At 43.7% G+C, this 22,220-nt stretch overlaps 1 protein-coding gene across 3 annotated transcripts in view; it reads left to right on the top strand.

Annotated features, from left to right (window-relative positions):
- Window positions 1–22,220, top strand: part of SLC4A11 (solute carrier family 4 member 11) — a 93,329-nt gene that overhangs the window by 39,127 nt on the left and 31,982 nt on the right. For 2 of the 3 annotated variants that reach the window (XM_052780836.1, XM_052780834.1), the window contains 6 exons: window positions 1,229–1,460; window positions 2,109–2,171; window positions 2,714–2,795; window positions 11,971–12,094; window positions 15,337–15,543; window positions 20,582–20,666. In XM_052780836.1, coding sequence (XP_052636796.1) covers window positions 1,229–1,460; window positions 2,109–2,171; window positions 2,714–2,795; window positions 11,971–12,094; window positions 15,337–15,543; window positions 20,582–20,666 — 793 coding nt within the window. The remainder of the gene's footprint in view (window positions 1–1,228; window positions 1,461–2,108; window positions 2,172–2,713; window positions 2,796–11,970; window positions 12,095–15,336; window positions 15,544–20,581; window positions 20,667–22,220) is intronic. The other variant, XM_052780835.1, reaches the window with a different exon arrangement.

Below are 22,220 nucleotides of genomic sequence, written 5' to 3'. Positions count from 1 at the left end.
GTGTGAGAGGAGGGTATCCATTACTCAGGCTCTGGGGTGGTCCCATAACTTGGGGGAGAATGTGCCAAGGTCCTGGCTGTGGAGGTAACTTGGTGTCAGACTTGTAAAGCAATTCAGAGCTTGATTCTTACTGAGCTTAAGGGGAACTAAGGGTTTAAATGTATCTTGACAATCTGGTCCTCAACATGCATTCAAGCCTGGCTGGTTTCCCATCAGAAGGAAGATCCATATAAGAAAGTGCAGTTCCCATTTCCTCACTCAAAGTTAAGCTGTTGAAGGAGAGGACGGGACTGGCAGTCCTTGACCGGTACTGTGAGTGCTAACTCTGTGTGTGGATTTCCAAGGACTGTGAAATGGCAACGATGCATTTGTAGTTTGATCCCTCAATTAACAAACGTCACAGCTGACAAATACAAAAAGGACTTGAGGTTCTGTAATACAGCATGGCTGTTTCTTCCATCTCAAGGCCAACAAGTCTGGGACAGCGGAAGAAACCAGCAGATAGTTGAGACAGTTTCAGCTGCTGCTGGTTTGTTTTGTTGTTGTTGGTTTTTTTTTTTAATTGATTCAAAGCTAAATGTTATGCACAAACGAATAAAACTTCCTTGGGAGTGGGAACAATAGAAATTTAGGAAGTGTTGAAAAAGGTGATGGCTGGATGGCATTCCCCATCTCCCACTTCAGGCTCCCTGACTGGGAGCACTGGGGAGAGATGGTTCCCAGTTTGAGAACAACTGCGTTAGGTTGCACCGAGATGCATAGCGGTAACTTTTCATGCTGTTGAGAACAGAGTCCATTTCTTCCAAGTAACTTTTCCTGTGTTTCTGCAAACTTCTTGAACTATTTAAACCTGAAGAGGATTTTAAAGGCTACTTTAAGCATTTTTGCTTGTAGGCTAGCTTATGTACTTTAACCTAGGTAAAAGACCTAATTTTTTAAAATTCTGCTTTCTATGTCAGGGTATATATATCTGGTGCATAGGCATTCACCTATAAGCAGTCTGTTAGGATAAGCCTTGAAAATGCAAACCTTCAACGCATTAATGTGTAATGCATAAAACTCCTTTTCTTCTATAATGTGATCTGAATGGTCAAAGTGATTCCAGAATCACTGGTTGGGTGGCAGTAAGTAACCTCTGCAAAACTGCTTGTGAACTACGCAGATCCAAGACCTTTGCCGTTAGGTATTGCATGTAGCTGTCTAATGCTCTGACCTTTTCTTAACACAGTACCTGAAATTAAAGAATTTTGAGGAGGAAGTCAGAGCCCACCGAGACCTGGATGGGTTCTTGGCCAGAGCCAGCATCATCCTTGATGAAACAGCCACCTCCTTGGACGATGTTCTTCGAGAGATGTTGAAACACTTTGCTGAAGATCCTGAGAACATGGAGCCAAGCTGCAACTTTGAAAAAATCATGAGCACTTTATTCACGGATTCAGGGACCCCACGAGAAGGGAACGGTAAGCAACTCTTGATTTGCTTTTGCCTGCGGGTTACTGTTAAGTTGTTAGCCTTTCCATTGGTGGTGTGTTGAACACTCACTACTGCATGGTCTCCAGACTTGCATGTTGCATGTGACACTAGGGGTTTATTTTTCCATGTCACTCAGACTGAAGGGGTCTCATGTCTCCAGGATTTTTATGTTTTTGTGGAGTCTTGCCCCTATTTCATTAAGATGACACATAGTGGTGTTCTCTGGGGTAAGAATTCTACAGCACTGGAATGTCTTGTCTGTTTGGACCCCTTAGGTGTGCTTGTCCTCAGACAAGTGTCCGATGCTCTTCAGCAGAGACACACTTGCTGGTGTTTCTTCAGAAATGGCTCCTTAGCCTTGTGATTCTGCATGTGAATTCACACAGGCTGGGGAATTTTGCTAGCTTTGTCTGAGTAATTGGTTGGGGAGGGCTGAGCCTTCGCATTGCTCCCAGCCCACTGGAAGGGCTGAGAGGCGCTTTGTTTTTCTCCAGAAACTCAACTAGGGCAGCCCTAGCCAACGTTGTTGGCTCACGTGTCACCTTAAGCTGTCAACAAATGTCGTAGTGTAGTCTAAAACACTACCTTGTAGCCCAAGATGTAAAGAAGCTTAACTAAGCGTTGTTTCTCTGTAGGCACCCATGATGTTTCAGAGTCAACAGGAATGAATATACAAACATGTACATCGCACCTCAAATGTAACTGTCACAGCCTGAGTGAATTTGTTTAACAGATATGTCAAGTCCTGAGCATGTAGTAAGCATGTTCATGCTTTGGTTACTTCTTGCTACCTATCTTAGAGCTTTGCATTTATAATCTCTTTAATTTAGGCTTTCTGCCAATAAAGAAAAATTAAGCAGTGCCGTAAAATAATGAGAACAGTAATTAGGAAGAGGGGGAGAGAGGGCAGGGGATTCAGAAGGCGATGCCTCTTCCAGTCCTATCTCTGTGTGTGTGAGTAATGCTAATCTAATAACCTAATATTGCAGTAGGTTGATGTTGGGAGGAGAAAACAGCTGCCTTTCCGAGCTGTGAATAGTTTAAGGACAGAATTCAAAAGCATCAGAACAAATGTTTCCATCTTTCTCTGTTGTCGCCCCCCACCCTTGCATCAATCCACTGTGCAGATAAATAAGTATGCTTGGTATTAGTACTCGGCTTCCATTTGAAAGCAAATATTATTTGCAGTTGCAAACCAAACATGGACAGCCTGTAATGTTTCTCTCTCTTCTTTTCCTAGTTCATCTCTTATCAGACACAATTCAAGGGGTCACAGCGACAGTCACAGGGGTGCAGTATCAGCAGTCCTGGCTCTGTATCATGTAAGTACCTGGGTTAGATTAGCAGAATCCACTGGCTGCGCAAAACTCGTAACTTTTCCTGCTGCTGGGAAGAATAGCAGTTCAGAATGTGCCCTCGTAAGTCAAGATGGTGATGGCCTCTCCATCCATCCTGGCCTATGGGATCTTAGCCTCAGCATTGGGCTGTTCTTTTTTGCAAATGAACAAGCAGTGACTGCAGTCTCTACAGGTCATTAAACTCTTGGATGCTATTGAAATCTGGTGTTAACAAGCTAAGAATTCTGGCTCAGATTTTTTTCAGCAAATGCAAATTACTGAGAAATGTTAATGAGAGGAACTTCTGAAAGGGACAAGCAAACTGGTTCGTGGACTACGGTGCCTGCCAAAGTCTGGGAACTTGTACCAAAAGACTTCTTAGGTCCTTTGATGAAAACATCTGAACTTTGTAGCTGAAAACTGAAGTCAAATTCTGACACTATTTAGACACTGATTACTTTGGCTGACAATTCATTCAGACGCTGATTAATTGTCAACACTGTTAAACATTGGAGGAGACACTTAAGACAGTAAGGACTCTGTCACCTGGGATTTATGAGACATGGTGGCTTCACCCCAGCTTCTACTTGACCAAAACTGGGTTTTGAAATTATTGTCTCAAAGTCAAGCATGTTAGGTGATCCAAGCTGTGCCTTCAGAGAGGAAGGCCGGAGCCTGAGTCACTGAGACAACCAAAGCAATGTGATTTGACTGTTGTCTGTTCCCTTATGCGTATGCAGTCTCTAAGTCAAGTTGTCAAGAAATATGTTAATTCCCAGAGAAATTACTAGGATATGTGGGATAGATGCCTAAAGGCTTGGGGATTGCATGCACATATTTTAGCCTTCACAGGTAGTTTGCTAGGACAACTGTCACAATAGCTTTCCTTCTACTAGCAGTTCTTTTCTCCTACCCTCTGCTTATGGCTGGAAAAAATGTAGAGTATTCTGCCTTGGAAACAGATGATTTAAAAAAAAAAAAAACAAAACCAAAACAACAAACCCCACAAACAAAAAAACACCAACAAAAATTCCCACCTTCTTTTTAATCTCTTGTGAAAGAGAAAGATGTGATCTCTATGTAAAAACGTAACTATTGCATATCAGGGCTCTGTCCCGTGAAGTGAACTGGATAATGTCTGTGCTGCATGTGCTAATGTCAGCTCTAGTCTTACACCTGGCATGTACAGAGCAGCTTGCACAAAGAAGAAAATGAGTTTATACAGTAAAATGGTCTTTCTGCGCTGATCAACCAAGGGGGCTTTTGAGCAGTTTTCTCCACTTTGGATGCCACAGGTAGCATAGGGGCAGTAAGGATATGTACATCCTACTCTAGGAAAGGTAGAGGGGGGAAGTTTCTACCGTGGCATGTGATGTGGCTCTGTGGAGGGCTTTGGAGACTGTTGACTTATCAAAGCATTTCTAGAGTTCATGATATAAATGCTGTGATTATATACATGAAACTGAAAAGGGTATGTTCAGCCTTTCTGTAGAAAGTGTGCCAAGGCTTTAAATGCATCCATGTGAGTAATACTAGCTTCCACGACAAGACATGATTTGAAAAATAAGCTTACAGCCTGAAGGTGTCTTGTGTAAAACTTTCCTTGTTTCTTCCTTTCATTACTCTGAAGAGGGAGAAGAAAGTGGTGGGAAAGTAGTGATGAGTTATTAACTATAATTATCTAATTATTGCACTGTATTTCTTCTGTAGCTATTGTGCAACAGATTGTGAACCATATTTTTAGATCTTACATTTTTCTTGAAGTCAGATTGCAAAAAAACTTCCAAAACTCTGAAGTAAAAGGAATTTGTTGATGAAAGTTTTCCATGTGAGTGGGAAGAACCTTTAAGATATCTGCTGTTCTTAATCCTTGCATTTAATCTATACTCTTTGTAAATTTTAAATTAACACTGCTGGGTTTTGTGCACATTAACTAACTTTTTATTCCTAGTGGATGAAATAGGCTTAAGTATCATGGTAGGATTATATTAATGAGGAAGAGCAGCTCAGAGATATGGTTTTGGTAGTGTTGCTTCTGCATTGATTTTGAGGGGAAGTATTAAAGCTGAAATTAGCTTAGAGTCAGAAAGAAGAATCTTGTGTAGGCTTTTCACTGCGTTGTGGAGAGCCTGGCTGCAGAATAGCATTCCTAATGGACACAAAAATTTGGTGTTCTCTCTATTCTGTGCTGGAGAGAGGGCTGGTCTTTATCTGACTTATCCTCAGTGGGAAGAGCAGTGGGGAAAACCTAGGGTGAAATAGCTAGTTTGTTTCTGTGGGAATTGGTGCTTTCCTGACAGTTTCAGGTCTATTGAACTGCCAGCAAGGTCAGATGTACCATATGGATCTGGGCTATAGCCACATGACAGAACAAACTATCGAGGAACTGAAGATATCAAGGTTTGAATGTTCCACTGAAGTCCAGGAAAACAACTGTTTTTTCTGATTCACAACAGGCTTTAGGGCTTTTTTTGACAAGAATGACCAAAACCTGATCTTGCTGAAGCCATGCCAGGGTACCTAAGCTTATGGAAACCTTGAGACTCCCTCGTTAAAATTCTGCGTAGCTGAGAGTAGCACAGTACTGCATGCCCCACTAACCAGGAGTCTTCAGCTCTAGAAGAATGAAGGTTCCTAGGTATTTCTGTACGTGATGGTTTTCTAACTAGAAAGCAAATCTTCAGAGTTACAGATAAGCTTCATTAGTCAAGGACACGATCTCATACCTTAGAAACGATGGACACAACTCTTTCTTTCTCCTATTCATAGCACTTGCCAGAACAAGAAGACACAAACTGGCATGGAGATCTCTTGCTACTTCACTGTGAAGCTGCTGGTTGATTGTTCGTTAAAGAACTTTGGGATGAAGGATAGCCAGACCTGTCCCAGAATGGGGACTGCTGAACTGCTATCCTCAGACTTACTCAGTTATTTAGCAGGAGGAAGTTCTGCTGTTAGTAGGAGCTTGGGGAGGTACTTTGGTACTCCTCCAGCACGCAATGACTGCAGCAGGTAGATGTACTGCCAGGAGGGTGCTCAGGGCCCCGTGACCCACCCAGACCTACCATGACCCACAGCCTGGAGGGGGTAAACTGGATGCTTTGCATGTCTGGATCAGGAAGAGGTGGGGAAGAAGCCCCTGTGAGAGCTATTGGGTTTGGTGTTGCACGGTTTTGGGGCTCAAAAGCCCAAGGTGGGCCCCCCCCTTATCCAATGGAGAGCATATGGAGAAGTGGCTCTCGTCACAAGCCAAGTCCTATCATACCCAGTTGCTTCCTTTATTCTCTGACAAATGGAGATGCAAATGCCTATTTTTTAATTATTTTTTTTTCCTTTGGAGTGAAGGATACCTAATGCTAAGGATGTTAAAGTAACTGTGGTGTGGATCTCTTTTCTTGATGTCCTCCTAGGAGGAACACCAGCTGTGGGGGTTATTTGAACAAATGCTCCCTGAGCTGAATGGAATTCCCCAGGCATCACAACTTCCAGGCTGTGTTGTTCTTGCCAGGAGATAGATATAATTGCTTTCTTCCAGAGCTGAATCCTTAGAAAAACATGAAAGCAAGCTGCTTCATCGTCTGGATTGCGTTGTTGAAGAGCCATTTCCTTTGGCTGCATTGATAAGGCACATGGATTGGTGAAGGACTTATTTTCAGTGCATTCAACAGATTTGCTAAAGCTGTTTTAACAGGCAAAGCAGAGGAAAAAAGCCTCTCTGCAAGCAAAGAGTGGTTTAGTGGTCTGTGTGCTCTGTGTTGCTATAAAATTACTTACTCTTGATATAGCGTGTCATTGCAATGATTCCTGTGGAGGAGTTTAACTCAGAAAAATCCAGTTAGCCTTTCAAAAACAGGTATTGTGAGGTTATTTTTGGGTATCAAGCAAGACTGCCATTCAAATAGAGGAAAGTTTACGAGTAATAACTTCTCGTATTTAATCTGTAACTGATGGTTTTGTGAAACATGTGACTAATGGATCTCTCAAAAGTAATGCAAAGCCTATTTCAAGTGTTCAAGGATTTGTCCAGACCCAGGGGTTTGCGGGTCTATAGAAGAGCCGTGTTGCTTCTGATTTAGCTGTTGAATAGATTTCAAATAGAGATGCTTCAGTTACTGTGTATTCCTCAGAATATTGCCCCTTCTTTCAAAGAGCAAAATGGGATGCTATGGGAAATTAAACAGTTCAACTGTTTAAAACAAATATTATCCTCTAGAGGAATGATTACAAGATTTGGAGTCTTGTAAACAAGAGCCTCTTCTCCAAAACTTACAACCATCATCTCTCAAGTGTTCTTTGTGTTTGAAGAACTGATTAGTTTTAAGTGCCTAGCCACCCTTGTTGGGCTGTCCCAGGTTATGCTGGAGAGCTGAAACTCTTGCAGGTGCTGTGTTATGAAAAGGAGTTCTCAAATTCAAACCTTTTATTAGGAATTTGGGTCCCGAAGGGTATCTGTTGGAGAGAAGGATGACTCATTTCAGTGCCTGCAGCATGTGTACAGGGAGGAGGAGATGTCTCCTGATGCATTGACCTGTAAGAAATACTTTCCCCTAGAGAGATAAGTAGCTAGAGAGGATGGGTCTTTCTGGAGCCCAGCAAAATGTGCTTACTGGTCCAAAACGATATCCAGCTTGGAGCAACTTTGTTGCCGAAACAAGCCTGTGCCAAGCTGTGGGTGAGCTGCCTTGCTGGTCACAGCTTCGTTCCTCACTTGCAAATTCTGGTTTCTGAAAGCCTGTGCCTGGAGCTACTCCGCAGAGGAAGATTTATTTGCAGTGGATGAGAACAAGAAGTGTCATTGTTGTTCGGAATCGGGACAGGAAAAGGCTGGCTAGCTGATTACCTCTGCTGGGCACTTTTTCTTACTGCAGGGGATAATTTGTTTCTGAATTAACTTCCTTTCTTGCCCTGTTTAAAGAGGGTTTCAGTTTCTCTTGGGTCTCCATAGTTTGACCCTTTTTATGATTTGGTTGAGAAATGTGTTATTACTCTGATAACATCTTGGGTGTGGGGCAGACCTGCGGCGTGTGTGACTCGGTATATCAGTGATTCTGGTGGAGCGTTGCCAGTTCTCGCCATCGGTGCCACACTCAACGCTGCTAGATACGCAGCCTGGAAAGAGGAGGACAGCGAAGCAGGAATGTGTGCTATAATTTAAATGCCCTTTTTATGAGCTCAATTATTGGAGGATCAAGATAAAATTGCTGAGAACGCAACCTGGCATCTCATTAAATCACAACCCTACATTTCCTTGTGTGACTAATACTGGGTGAAAATAGATTTTTCAGCTTTCTGGCCAAACCAAAGGAGAATCAAATTTAGCTCAACCCAAAGCAAGAGGGAACTTGGAGGCTTTGGCCAAACCAGACTTGATTTAGAGTCAGCTGAAAATGCCTTGCTAGTTCTCAGGTTTTTTGGGGCTTTGGCTATTTACCCTTCAGAATTTTTTTCTTGGTGGGAATTTACTTAAGTGCTAATTGTAAAAAGTTACTTCATTTTGAAAGTGACTCTCTTGGCCTGAACTATGCTGAGTTTTACCTGCAGTCTTGTATAACTTGGGATTTCTCCACATGAACCAAATAACTTTTTTGTCCTTTACAAATATTTGCGCAAGCCTAATAGGGACTGCAGTTTTTGTTTATATTATATTTGTATCTGGCTTCTGGAATTAAAACAAAAATGGGGGCTGTAAGTTCTACACCAGGGAATAGGATTTGAGTCAGCTAAACAGTGGCTTGAATTTGAAGAGAAGCTTGAGATGCTGAATGATGCATGGGCAGAAGTGACTTGGCCTTGCACTAAAAGTACTGAGACACCATTTCCCCTCCTGCCCCCCCCCCCCAAATGATATAACAGAGCGAGACCAGGGTCAGTGCAGGTGCCTTTGTGCAGAATGCACCCTCGCTGTTTCTCCCCTTCATGCAGCAATGCTCGGGTGCATCAGACCTTCTCTGTGGCACCTGTTTAAATCTGGTTTTACTCTGGTTTACCCTCACTAAACCAACTCAGCCTGATTTGTAAGGGTATTATTGACTTAAATTGTGTCCATACATTGACCTAAACGATGTTGGAAACTCTTCAGTGGTCCACTCTTGGTTTTACTGGTCTAAGTGATACTGGGATTCAGATGCACATGTCAGTGTCAACAGAGCTCTTTACAGAAGAGTTGGAAGAAACTGTCTCGTAGGTGTGAGAAGGCTCAAACTCTAGCACTGTGGATAAAACTAATTCGGATAAAAATGGGTAATGACGACAGTGGGTTTCTTGGTGTCTTGTGAATGTGCTCAGTTTTGTTAAATCTTCCAGTACCGCTTAAGCGCTGCGAGATTCTCATGTTGCACGTTTTCCCAGTCCCTCAAGGTGAGGAAACAGTGGACTCCTGACTTAAAGAAACACAAGGTTTTGGTGTGGCTGCCAGGAAAACCAGCTTGTATGTGACAGCTACCCAATAACAAAGAGCAGCCTTTTAGAGTCAAATTTTCCCCTCCATACCCCGCTCAAGAAGCTCTTGAGCTGAAGTGATGTAGCCCTATGGATTGGCACTGTTGGCAGGACAGTCATCTCTGGAAAGCACAGCCTTAAAGGCAAGTTACTGGAGCTGAAACATAACCCTGTCACTTCAGGGAGAAGGCTAGTTACAGAAGAACAACTGGCTTGGTTAATTATTGCAGTATATAATAGATTTTTCCAAATGACTTGCTATATTGCAACATGACTTCATGTATTGCAGCTAGGGGAGCAGGGTTCTTGCACATTGGCTTTCCTGCCTTGGGTAGGAGCAAGTTGAAATTCTGGTCTTTGTGAGGTTTCAATTCTTGGATTTATTCAAATGGGGTGGGAGCAGGCAAGCAGGTACTGCTGAGCAGCACTGCTGAGAGAGAGATGGCTTGTGACTTGTACCTCCACAACACGTACAAATTTATGTTCACGTGCATGCTTTAGTGTCCTGCCCCACTTCAGACATCAAGGTGTGTGCTGGTGTGATCAGCCCTTGCCTCATAATTAGTCTTCTCTGGCCATACTTTGTACTTCAGTAGTTTCTTGCTAGGTCAGGTACTGCTTGATAGACATGGTTGGAAAGGGATGATGTCTGGAAAGCGTTAGTACAGCTCGGTGAGCTATAGGTATCTGATATCTGCTTCTGGCCATCTCTGGAATAGAAATGATGTTCAAAATGCCCAGAAAGCCTTCCTTTTCAAAACAAATTAATTGATGAGCTCAACAGCTGAGGTATGAAAATACTGAGAACAGAGCTCAAAATAAGGGTCATCGTTGCTTTAATGGTGCATTAACCATTCACTGTTGCTGACCAGGTGGATGAAGGTGAGAGAACTGAAGGTGTTGGACCACTTGAAGGTTCCACTGTTAGTCTAAAGCCTAGAGGTCGTGTATCTTTCCCATTGATATGTTGAACTATAACACAAGGAGACTTGTATGCTGTCCAGCCACAGCAGGATTGCTACTGAGGGCTTTGATTTGCTTGTGAAAACCAGTGTTGTCTGTGGTCGTTTGATCCCTTTGGAGGGAAGGACAAGGGTTGTTGCAGATCCAAACCATGGGTTTAATTGAGAAGATAGCTTGCACTCTATTTTCAATTACTTTAGAAGAGATTTATTCCTAACCTTAGGACCTGCCGTGATCTTTCTCTCTGTCAAAGCTGATTCAAGTAGAAAAAGGACAAGAGGCTGTGGTGGAGGGGAGCTAGGAAATAAATGAAATACTGTCATCTTACTCATGACCTATATTTTTCTAATTAAGCTGTTTGGTTGCTTTCAGACATGTGCCTTTGTCAGATTAATTTGTGTAAGTAGGCTGCTTCCAATCTGTGATCAGGAAGTCAAACTCAATAAGAAAATACTTGGTGGTGTGATTTTTGTATGCAAGTTATTAAGAACTTAATAGAAAACATTTTGTGCCCCTGACTAGTACATCTGTAGCCAAAGATCTTCAGGAACCATTACTGGAACAACCTTCGGGGTGTGAGAATACATCTTAAAAAGAAAGAAATGGGCTAGGATTATGGAAGAGGAGTTAAAGGAGCGATGAATCCTCCTATTACAGAGGACTGTGGTAGGTGCTTGCTAGATGAATAAAAGAGAGCAAGCAATCAAAGTGACTTTGAACCAGGAAAAAAAGGGAGAGAAAAAAAAAAAATCACTGAGGCAGGAAAACACGCTTCCCTACCTCTTTCAGTGTCGATAGGCAAACCCTGTGTACATATTTCGCCAGCGCTTGTCAGAAGACTCAAGTAGTAAGTGGCTTTAATGGGAACAGGAGAGCTGCCATCCAGGCTGATGTTAGTCTCCTCCTGCCACTGTACCAAGCCACTTTGCTGCTTTTGCAGAGTTTCCCAGCAGGAAAAATGATGGCTACCCAGATCACAGCTCTGTTTAAATATCCCAGGATAGAGACAGACCTGGTCTTTCATGGCCTCCAAAGATGATATCTGTGTTTATTTCAAACAACTTGTTATGGGAGTCCAACAGCCATCACGTGCCCAGCAGGGCTGGCTGGATTGCAGCCAAGGATTTCCCTCTGAGCAGTAATTCTGCCTGCTACAGCCTCTGTAGATCTTGAGCAAGGAGGTCAGCCTGGTTTCTATAACACACCTGTACCAGAATGGGAAAAATTAACAGCTGAGAGCAAATAGGGAAAGCCATTCGAACAGAGAGATCTGCCCAAGGCAAAAGTGGAAATATGTTGGTTTGGCACCTTGCCTTAATGTTTCCAAAAGCACTTTGGGAGATCAGGTGAAATGAAATGAAGTGTAAACTGCTCTCCAATAATGGTGCTTTTTTTTTTTTTTTTCCTAAGAGGGCTTTTTTGTAGAAGCTTCTGTAGTACTGCAAGTGCTAGGTATGTTGCCAGGAAATCAAAAGAGGGTGCTATTAAAAAGCAGATGGGGTAATAGGGAGAATACACCTTGAAATCTTGAAAGTTATTTCCCATAAAAACATGGATGTCAAATTCTACAAAAGAGTTAGCAGAACTGGGCTAATGGTAACTTAAAGTCACTGTTTAAGACTTCAGAAGTGACCCTTTCATAACCAACAACATTTTGTGTTTCTTTAAGTTGAAATGTGTGTTTATAAACCTTGTGCACCAGGAGAGAGCATGCCATGTGTCACAGTGCCAAGTATAACAATGCCATCTTCCTTGACAGTTGCACTATAAAGTCTCTTCAGCGACGTCATGTTTGCATCAGCCGCCTGGAGAGGCCTCAGAATTGGGGCGAAAACTCCTGCGAAGTGAGATTTGTGATACTAGTCCTGGCTCCTCCTAAAATGGTGAGTATTGTGTTCTCGTTTGCCCTGGTGCTTCAGAGGGTTCTCCCAAGATTGCTTTTCCTTGGTCGTCTTCTAGGGTTAATAACAACATATTATTTTTAAAACACAAGGGGATGTGAAAAGGCCTGAGATCTTCTCAGCAGTTGTCAAGATGGTTTATACTAACAGTGCCTGTGAGGGGTAGATTAGTCAGCTGTGTCCTCATCTCATACTGGAGAATGGCCTCTAGCCTGACTAGGAGGAGAACACTGCAGATCAAGTGTGTCTGTAGTCCCCATACGATTTTTTTCTAGAGCTGCAGCTGTGATGCATCTGTATTACTCCACAGATTTCCCCCTGTCCAGCTTTACCAGTTTAGCTACTATTTTTAGAGGTAAGGAACGCTGTTCCTGGTTAAAGCCATGCTTGTGAAGGGCTCTTGTTAGTCTGCAGCTGATGCCCCACTGTAAAGGTCTGGGTTGCTTCCCAGCAAACTCTTTTGATGGGACTGACAGTTATGCTGCAGATGTGGTTGCAGCAGTTGTAGATGGACTGAGGTAACCAAGAGGAAGATGTAGTTTTGTGAGCTCTGTTGCTTTATGGGTGAGACTATTTGGGAGCTGGGGTGCTTGTAAGGTCAGACTGTCCCGAGGTCCTTTGGGATGTGTTTTCATAGCTTTTGGCACTTGAAGCAGCAAGGTTACACTTGCTCAAGTGTACTTAATGGTTCTTTGGTGTAGACAAGGCCAACAAATGGCATAGTAGTACATATTTACTGCAATATCATGGGGGGCATCAAGGTTAATTGGGGATCACTGTCCTGTCTTCCTCGAAAGCACCGGCTTGATCAAGATGGTGTGTTCTTCCAGCTAATGGTTGAACGGTTCAAAGCTCAAGACCTTTTCACACCTAAGCTGGCTGTTTACACCTTGGGGCTACTAGGTCTGTGCTTCTGGGAGGTGCTGGAGAGACTGGGGACCTTGTCTGGAACAGGACATATCCTGATTTAATTTCCTGCTCTTCAATGCTATCTGTGTGACCTTGGGACCCTCTAGTCTGGTCTGTCTCCTTCCCCCCCTCCACCACCACCCTTGTTTAAATGGAAATACTGGTGTTTCCTTATTTCCCAGGATTTCTGGCAGATCTTTCCCAACTGAGCAGTTCAATGCTTTTGGCATAGATCTCAAATACAACAGGCTGAAAACATATTGATGTTCCTTACGAAAAGCAGCAGGCAAACAACTAAACCCGTGTGCAATTGCATTGATCTCCCTTTCATTGTATGGCAGTTTGCTTATCTCCGGCCAGCTACGTGCAAAGCACCCAGCGAACAGCTCTGCATCCGCTTATATCCTGAAAGTTTGCAATTCCAATGGACAGCATCAAATTAAGGAAAGGGAGTGGAGGCCAAGCAGAGCTGCAGTTGCCAATAGGCTTTTTATTTTAAATGAGTTTATCTAGCCAGCTCTAAGTACGCATTTCTGGTACAGCAGTTAAAATAATTAACCTGCTGACAGTAACAGATTAAATGAGCCTTGCTTGGGGAGAAAAAAAAAAGCCCAGAAAATGGGCATCTGTTGTGCTGAAGAATCCAGATCCTTGGCCTTCGCTAATACGGAGGATGGAAAAAACTTGTTCTATTGCAAATCTCTGCACGCTCTTCCTCTAAATTGTTCATCTCTCTCTGGGAAAGCAAAGAAAGGGAGCAGCATTGGGCAGCTTAAAGTAACCCCTTGCTGCATCTAGCCCAAAGACCACTGCTTCTTAGAGGGGAAAGGAGAAGCCTCCCCTGTGATGGGAAGTCCAGGCTGGTTCAGTCTGCAACGACCAAGTTTACAAACTCTAAAAGCAACTCACAGAGCAGATTATCTTCACTTAAATCCAAACGCTTCCCTAGAAACTTAAATTGAACATGTCCTAGCAGATGTGTCTGAAGGGACGTTACCTGTGATGGAGGAGAGGTGGAGGCAGGGCAGTGTGAGTGATGGAGCAAGTATAGCATTAGTGATGACTTTGGGACTAGTGCAGTGCCGCCCATGTGTCCATGCCTGTGTCAAGCAACACTGAATTATTTGGTTGTGTTCATGAAGAAATTGTTCATCTGCTTTGTTATGAATCATGAAAACTAATTCAGATCAATCGCATATGCTCACTACTGCTTTTCACAACACTGTGAGGAGGTTGGAGGCTGTCCAAAGGAGGGTGGTTGTTTGGGTGTCTCTAGCCGTTGCTGCATGATGAGTGTTGAGTGTAGCTAAGGTGGGTGGGTTAAAACTTTGCATCAAAAGGAGCCATTAATGAGCTATGGTTTTACATAACTTTGCATTGGCAAGTATCTTCTCTGTCCTGACCAAAGTGGCACAAGCAGTTGAGCCAGTCAGGGTTTGCAGAAGTTGGGTTTGTGCAGGGCTGGGGAGCTCAGTCTCCTTTACTGTTCCCTTTGTATCTAATTTCCAAGGTGCTTGGAGCAATACAAAAGCGGGCTTGGGTACTTCTGAAGCTGGACCCTCAAAAGATTAGGCCTGTGTCTCTCAGAAACGTTAAAGCCTGCAAATAGGCACTTGTTCCTTTTTCATGATTGCAGGTCTCCCATCCCTTCCAAGCATTTAGTGAAGATAGACAGTGCTGCTTGTGTGTGTGCTCAGCTGCTTCTTTCCTATGCTTTCCTCCATGCTGGTAGTTACTTTAGCTGAGAGCTCTAAATCTCCACTTGTGCTGCCAGAATTGCCCTAGAGAGGCCAGCTGAATTGAGTTTTAATGCCCAGAAAATAGGAATCTGATGAAGCAGATGTGCACAATAATCTCAGTCTTCTGGAAAAGACATCAGGGCACTCCTACCTGCAGGAACCTTGAATACAGCATCTTTCCAACCCGGTAGCAGTAATGCTGAGATGCTGTAGGATAGCAAAGACTCTTTATTTGTTTAGTCTTAGCAGCCTTGAAGGGAGACTGGGGATAAAAAAATGCATGCTCAGCATAATTCAGCTTTGGATCAAGTCCTGGGAAGTTGATCAAGTAAGACTGATCAGTGCTTCTGGTCAGGGCCTGTATATTGATGCCTTGACAGGATCCTGCTGTGGTTGGTTTGTCCGTCTGCAACAGCTTCCACATGTGCCCTTCTTTATCGGGTGTTTCTGGGGTCCTGGAAGCCAGGCAGCTTGCTCTTCAGATGGTGCCCAGGGGGGTACATCAGTGATTTTACCTTTCAGAAGTGAAAGAAAATAGTTTTACAAGGGTTTTTTTTCTGTCTGTTTTCTGCTCAGAAAAGTACCAAAACAGCCACAGAAGTGGGCAGGACCTTTGCCACAATGTTTTCGGACATAACCTTTCGGCAGAAACTCCTAGAAACCAAAACAGAAGAGGAGTTCAAGGAGGCCTTAGTCCACCAACGCCACTTGTTGACGGTGGTGAATCAGAGACCCTCAGCGATGAGCGATGGGCACAAGTCACATGGCCCTAAGCCACTCAAGGTAAGGCTGGCCACCATCTGCTGTCCCCCTGCTTCATTGGTGTCCAAATGCATAAATGCAAGGGGTTTGGGGTAAGGAGATGGAGCAGTTGTCCTGCTTACATCCATTGGACTCTCCTAGCAAGCTCTCGGCACTGAGGTTTCCACAAACGGCTGCTGTGTGTATGTCCCTTTTCCTCAGCTCCTGCTGTAAATCTGAAAAAAAAAAAAATCAAACCCCAAAACGCTTCAAAGAGGCAGGTGCTGAAGGGATGCAGAGCAGTAGGGGGTTGAAATGGTTGCAAGACTTTGATTCCAGATGCTTAGTCAAGGGTGGGATTAATGGATCACTGTGCGTTGTCAGTCCAAGGTACTTAATCCTTAGAATCAGAAGTCTCTGAAGGAAGCTGCTGCTTGTCTTTCCTGCAGCCAAAAGACTTCTTGGCCATCTCTGCATGGTAATTTCACTTAAAAGTTGCCTGTCAGTATTTGGCCTGACTTCTTACTGTTTGATCTGTAGCTCTGTAAAATGTTACTTGCTTTGTACTTTCAAGTTTGAGGGAAATGCTGTAACTCAGCTTTCTTTTCTGGAATTTCCTGTGTATTGGTCACTGCTTTGCTTTTCCGTTCAGAAATTCATTCTTTAACCAGACAGCATACCTGAAAAACAAACTGTGCCATCTCTAGCTTGCTGCTCCTGTCTCTGAATTACAAATAACCTTAAAGCTTTGGGTTGCCTACAGTGCAGAAGCCTGTTAACTTATCACTTTTTTTTTTCCCCCCCTGGAATAGACTTAAGGGGTTTTGATCTGCACATCTGGAAATGAGCAAAGCTCATGTTTTTCCTGCAGAATCCCCTTGCTTATAGGTAGCACTCTGAACTTTCCTAGACCCCATACCTGCTCTTAAGTTTGCAGAACAAGTCCTGAAACCCTCTTTAAACCTAGGTCATTCAGAGCGGTGGTATTTGGAGTAGTTGCAGTAATGTAATTTAGGTAAAGTAGGTTTAACCCTTTGCACTTGTTCTTTCAAAGGAGTTTTTGTTAAAGCAGTTGAAGCTTCTGGCTCTGTCTTCTGCTAAAACTAGCCCTTTTTAAATGTCTGCAGAGGATTTTCTGCTCTGTGGCTTGGTAAGCAGGAGGGCTGGATGCAACACTGAGCTTGTAGGTGTTGGCCCTGAGAAATGGTGGTTCCTATCTGCCTCGCTGGGTAAGCAGCCTTTGCCAGGCAGATTTTCGACAGCTCTGAGCCAGTGCTGTAGATAGTGATGCTTGTTTCTTTAGCGCTTGCTCTTGGCATTGACTATTCTTGGTCTGGATTTGGTAAATGGTTGTTTTTAAAATGTTTTATCCTTCAGCTCTCAGGAGATGCAGCCTGTATAGTAGTAACTCTGCTCTCTCATGTCACTTGGAAGCAGCTGTCCCTCATGCTGTCTTGCCAGCATAGACCTTAAGAGCTGGGATGGAGATTCTTTTCCTGGCAAGCAAAGATTTGTCTGGATAAGTGAGGTTGATTTGAGATCATAGCCTGCATTCCTCGCTTCCTATGAGAGCTATCTCCAGCAGCATCTTCTCCCCCTCTGCCTGCCCTGTGCGATAGCCTTCTAGAAAGGAAGCGTTTAATATGAGCACAAACTCATATGAGACCAGGGCTGTAATTTCAACCTATGAACCACCCCCAGTGAAATAAATATGCTAATCCAGAGCCACTGTATTATTAAAGTGAGCCCTCAGGAGGGTAAAGTCTCTTGGTAGCATAAAAATCTGCCTCCTGCCTCCTTTCTTCCCTTGGTCCTGCAGCGATGGGAGAAAAATGGTCCTCAAATGCTCTGTGTGTGACTGGGGTTTCTGCAAGTGCTCATTTTTACCTCTGCTAAAATACTAAAGGGGACATGACAGTTGCACATCATGCTGTGCCTACAGCACAGTCAGTTCGCTTTGGCTCATCTCAGAGAATTATTTAGGCAAGGCTAAATACACAGTCATAATTAAGTCAGCCTGAAATCCTCTTGTTTACTGAAGCATCTAATTGTAATTTTGTTCATGCAGGAGCCTCTAACAGTTGTGATGCTTTCTAGCTGTGATTTTGTGTCTGATACCTGTGTGGATTTGCTGAGAGGGCTGGGCTATGCTTGCTCAGCATCTGCAGGAGGGAGGATAGTGTGTGTCCCTGGTCTGTGTAAAATAGTCGTGCAGCCCCCCCAGTATTTTAGGGGAGGACTGAGAAAGGGGTGGCATTGTCGGAGCAGGTATTTTCTGTTTGGCTGTGTAAGTGCTGGCTTAGCCTCTTCCTCTAACCCAAACAATGGTTGCTTATGGCAAGAGACTTGGAAGGATTTGTAAAATGGATAGTGGAAAATTCAAGAGCTTCATCTAGGATTTTTTTCTGTGTGTGTTCCTTTTGCTGCTCTTTCCTTCCTTGTGTATTAGGAGCAGCATGGGCAAAGCCTGGAAGTACTTGCAGAAGAGGAGAATAAGGAGACTGAAGGAGAATTTGGTGCTGGGTACCTGAGCTGCAGTTCCTAAAGGCTAATAAGCCTTGAGCTTGGGGGGGAGAGAATGCAGCTCTGGCCTCCTGGATAAGACCACCTAGTATCAGGATGTTAAATCAAAAAGACAACGGGGCCATGAGAGAGGTGCCACCACAAATGGGAGTGGAAAGCCAGTGGTCCAGCCAGACTCGACCCACTGAAGGAGAAAGAAGCAGGGAATGGCAGTCCAAGAAATTCCCAACACTGGCGTGTATGAGGAAGCAGATCAAAAAAGGGCAAGAATGACGTGTCAGCACTGTTCCTCCCAAGGTTTTTGGAAACCTCACAAGGTGCAAGCTCAGAAGATGGCAGGAGGCATAAGCCAGACTGAAACATGTCTGGAGTAGTTAGACCATAAAAATGCACGGTGGATAGGTTGGGGGATAAAAGTAAAACCAAAAAGGGGAGTAACTTCAGAGGTCAGTAAACTTGGTCGTTCATCTCCTCACTGCAACCCAAGTTGAGTATGAGGTTAGTAGAGCAGAGAGGAAAGCAGGAGGATTAGCCATAGAGAAGAAACAGCTTTCCCCATACTTGGCCCCTGATGAGGTTTAGCTTGACATCCCCATGCCCCACCCTAGGCTAAACTTGCACATGTGCAAGAAATAAATGCGTGAAGGGAATTGGGTGTCTCAAACATAAGCCATTGGCTCCCCCTTCTCTCAAATTTGCCTCAATGTGCATTGCAGAACAAAAAGTTAGGCAGTGCTTTGCTTTTCTGCACACTCACCGCTGCCTACGAACAGGCATCGTGCATGAGTGCCCCCTCCCTCCCCACCTCGTCCTCAGCCCCAGGCCAGCAGCAAGTGTGTGGCTTCTTCCCTGGAAGATGAGATACCCGGAGCATCATTTTCCCCGTACTCACTGCAGTGAGACGAGTAAACATATTAGTCATTAAAGCTTTTGTGATTCTCTGGATGACTTGTGCCTTCAGGAATGTCTTTCTGGGGGGAAAAAATTAAATTGCTTTTCAAGTGCATATGGCTTTCATGTCCAAATATGCCTCCAAATATGTTTTAAGCTCATAGCTTTTTCAGAGATGCTTAAAATGCAGATGTTATGCTGGTGTCTGCTGTCTTTTCATCCTGATTTGTTCAGGTTAGAGAGTTGAAACTGTCCTAAAGTAAGTAATAGAGGTGTATTGGCAAAATGCAACAGAATTGACTTAAGTAGCTGAAATGTGAGATGTCATAGTGACTGATAAAGGAGCTGGTCCTCTGAGGTATCTTTTGCACCCCAAACCCTAGTGTTTGCTGTGCCCAGTGTATTCCTTCTAAAGGAGAGGTTTCCTTGTGTTTTACTTATGGTTCTGATCTTCCAGGTGCTGCAAAGCTGTGTGTAGTCTGTTAAATGAGCACTACTGTGTCAAGTCCTTTCTAAAGCAGTAATTTTTATCAGTTTCCAGCCAAAGGAAGATGTCCATGCTGTTTTGAGATGATCTGTTGGTGTAAACTTTGGACCTGTGATTCCCCCCCAATACTCCCTAGCAGAGGTTATAAGTCTTCTGTGTCTAATTCTACAACAAACATGAAATGTTCTAGATGAGACAGCTGGGGTAATTAGCACTGTATAAAGGTGCATTTGATTTTCAGAGTAGTATGTGTACTCTGAGTTGAGGATAACAGGAAAAAAAAAATCTGACAGGTGCCTCATTTGCAAGTGTTGCCTACTCTGATGCTTTCCATGTGCTTTCTGTAAGGATGTAGTTGTGAGAATTGGGAGGCTGTAAGTCAATAGCAGCTGTCAACATATTTCTGAAAAGCTCCTTATTGCCTGTGATGAGCATCAGATCATATAAACAATCATACTGCACCTTGCAGGCCCCCAAACCAGAAATAAAAGGGAATGTGTTGGGTTTTTGGAACCCTTTCACGATGATCTTACTGTCTTTCAATGGGTGGAAGTTATGGCTTGGTTATGTGAAGTTAGTCAAGCTTGTTCACTTTTGGTGGAGTTTGAGGTGTAGACAGTCTTAGTTCCCTTACTACATCTATCTGAGGCCTCCCTTTCACATGGCAGTGCCAAGGAAGGGAGCACTTGCTGGGGATCCCCTTTCAGAGGCTTCATGTGGCTTTGGGGAAAGAGTTTTTTGGGGGGTTTTTTTGGTTTTTTTTTTTGTGGTGGCATCTAAAGAAAAAGTTGGCTAGAGGGATGGGAAAGGCATCTCTGACCTGATGTTTAACCCCAGGGTACCCAAGGTCTAATCCTGCTGTTGGCCAGGGTGTTTTCAGTGGGTCACACTGCATCAGCTCCCTCACCTGCAAAGCAGGGATGCAGATATGAATGGGAGGGGGAAAAGGGAAGGAAGGGGAGGAAAACAGGGTGGTCTGGGGGATTTTCTCTTTTACAATGCTTTTGAGGATATAAATTGAAGTGCGAAGAGTTTATTTTTATTATCGTTACAAAATCTGATTTGAATGCCCTATTCAAAATGACCAGTTTTGCTCCTATCAGTATTGAATAAGGAGGTTAATCTCTTTAACAATACATGAGCCTTTAAACTGACACAGCACTTCCTTCCTTTCTTTAGTTGCATGAGTTTCTCAATGTTGGCAAGGGGATTTCTGATGACATTGCACGAAGACTTCCAGTGTACGCTTTGGACTTCACTGACGGTATGTTGGCCAATGTTTATGAAAGCATTGGCCTGATTTTTAATTTTTGTGATGTGATGTCCTGTTTACAGTGTGCATTGAATGTGTTCTTTGATATGTGTAATAGCGCTTTTATTTCTTATTTAAAAGAATATTTTGGCCAAAGCCTGTGAATAGGCAGCGTGGCACATTATAGATGAGAATCTTGCAGTGTTCCCTTAATGAAGATGCTAGCTGTATGTGGATGAGGATTTTAATTTTTATTAAGCAATGAGGCGATTAAATGGATTGATTATTGTCGTGTGTAGACACAGATCAACTCGTTGCAACCTAATTAGTCAGCACTGGCCTAATAAGCCCTTTCTGCTGTCTTTGCAAGCCAGCATCAATAGCAATTATGGTGATGCTGTGGGAGTTGAGAATGCTTAAACAAAAACTGAGCTGCAGTAACTTCAGCTCAGTGCTTTTAAAAACAGGATATAGCTTGTCTGCTGTAGCCAATTCATAGGAGCAGTGATACGGTGTTTATATTGAGCCTCAGGTTTCGGGCTTTACATAAAACCAACAAGGCTGTTGTGGGAGCTAAGAGGCACTTTCTCCCTTTTCACTTTCAAACTTTCACTTTCGGAGATTCTTAAAGGCTGTGAAAAGTCTTCAGGGCAAACCATGCTTAGAGAGCCTCAGCCTGACATCAAAACATGTTCAGTTTCTTACAGCTTGTTAGGGAGTTGGTTAATATATTCAAGTAGCAAACTCAGAAAGGTTGCATAAAATAGTAGGCAGGGAGAATCTCGGGGGTCTATCAGCCACCTTCCTGCCGTTAAATCCTCCTTAGCTCAAGCCACAGTGTTCCAGCCTTCCCCACTGCACCTCTGCTGAGGACTATCTCCCCTGGAGTTGGCATAAGAAAAGAAGATACATACCCGAGCCCTGTTTTGCAGTCAAGTATTCTAGTGCAAAGCCACCTTCCGCAGCAGCTGAAGCTTGAGCGCAAGCATGGGCAGGGTATGGATGTGTGTCCTCCACTACATTTCAGCAAGGATGGTCACCACTGGCAGAGGAACACAGACATCAGCTGTTGGCTGCTTGGCTGAAGGAGATGCCGTGTGTCTGGGGGAGTTGCCAGGTAGTTGCTTCCCATGAAGATCTGGCTTTCTTGACTAGGAGTGCTTCACCTACCGCGATGCGTTTTGCAGTTGTTGGTATCCCCTTTGCTGGGAAGAATAAAATGGGATGAAGTGCTGGCTTAGCACAGTGGTTGAGTGCTGGGTGCTTTGTAACTGCTGGGATGGAACTATTTTCAGGAGGCTTGGGGTGATAGGAGGGCAGGCTCTGTATGAAGTCAAGCTAATGCTATATTTGCTGCAGGGTTGAGGGTATGTTGAGGAGGAAGGCAGGCAAGAAATTATTTTCAGGATAACAGCAACGAGTCTGATAAAACAGAAAAAGTATTTCTTGGCATGTGCATCATTGGCACCAGATCTGGCAGGGGACTTAAGCTCCTAATCTGGACACCTCTGGAGTGGGTTCAGGACACTTCATCTCTCTGGTTGCTGCTTTCTAGGGCTATCAAAG

The sequence above is a fragment of the Harpia harpyja genome, chromosome 2, assembly GCF_026419915.1.
Source record: "Harpia harpyja isolate bHarHar1 chromosome 2, bHarHar1 primary haplotype, whole genome shotgun sequence".
Lineage (NCBI taxonomy): Eukaryota > Metazoa > Chordata > Aves > Accipitriformes > Accipitridae > Harpia > Harpia harpyja.
Note: the sequence above shows the minus strand (reverse complement) of the source record. Positions and strands in the feature narration are given on the sequence as shown.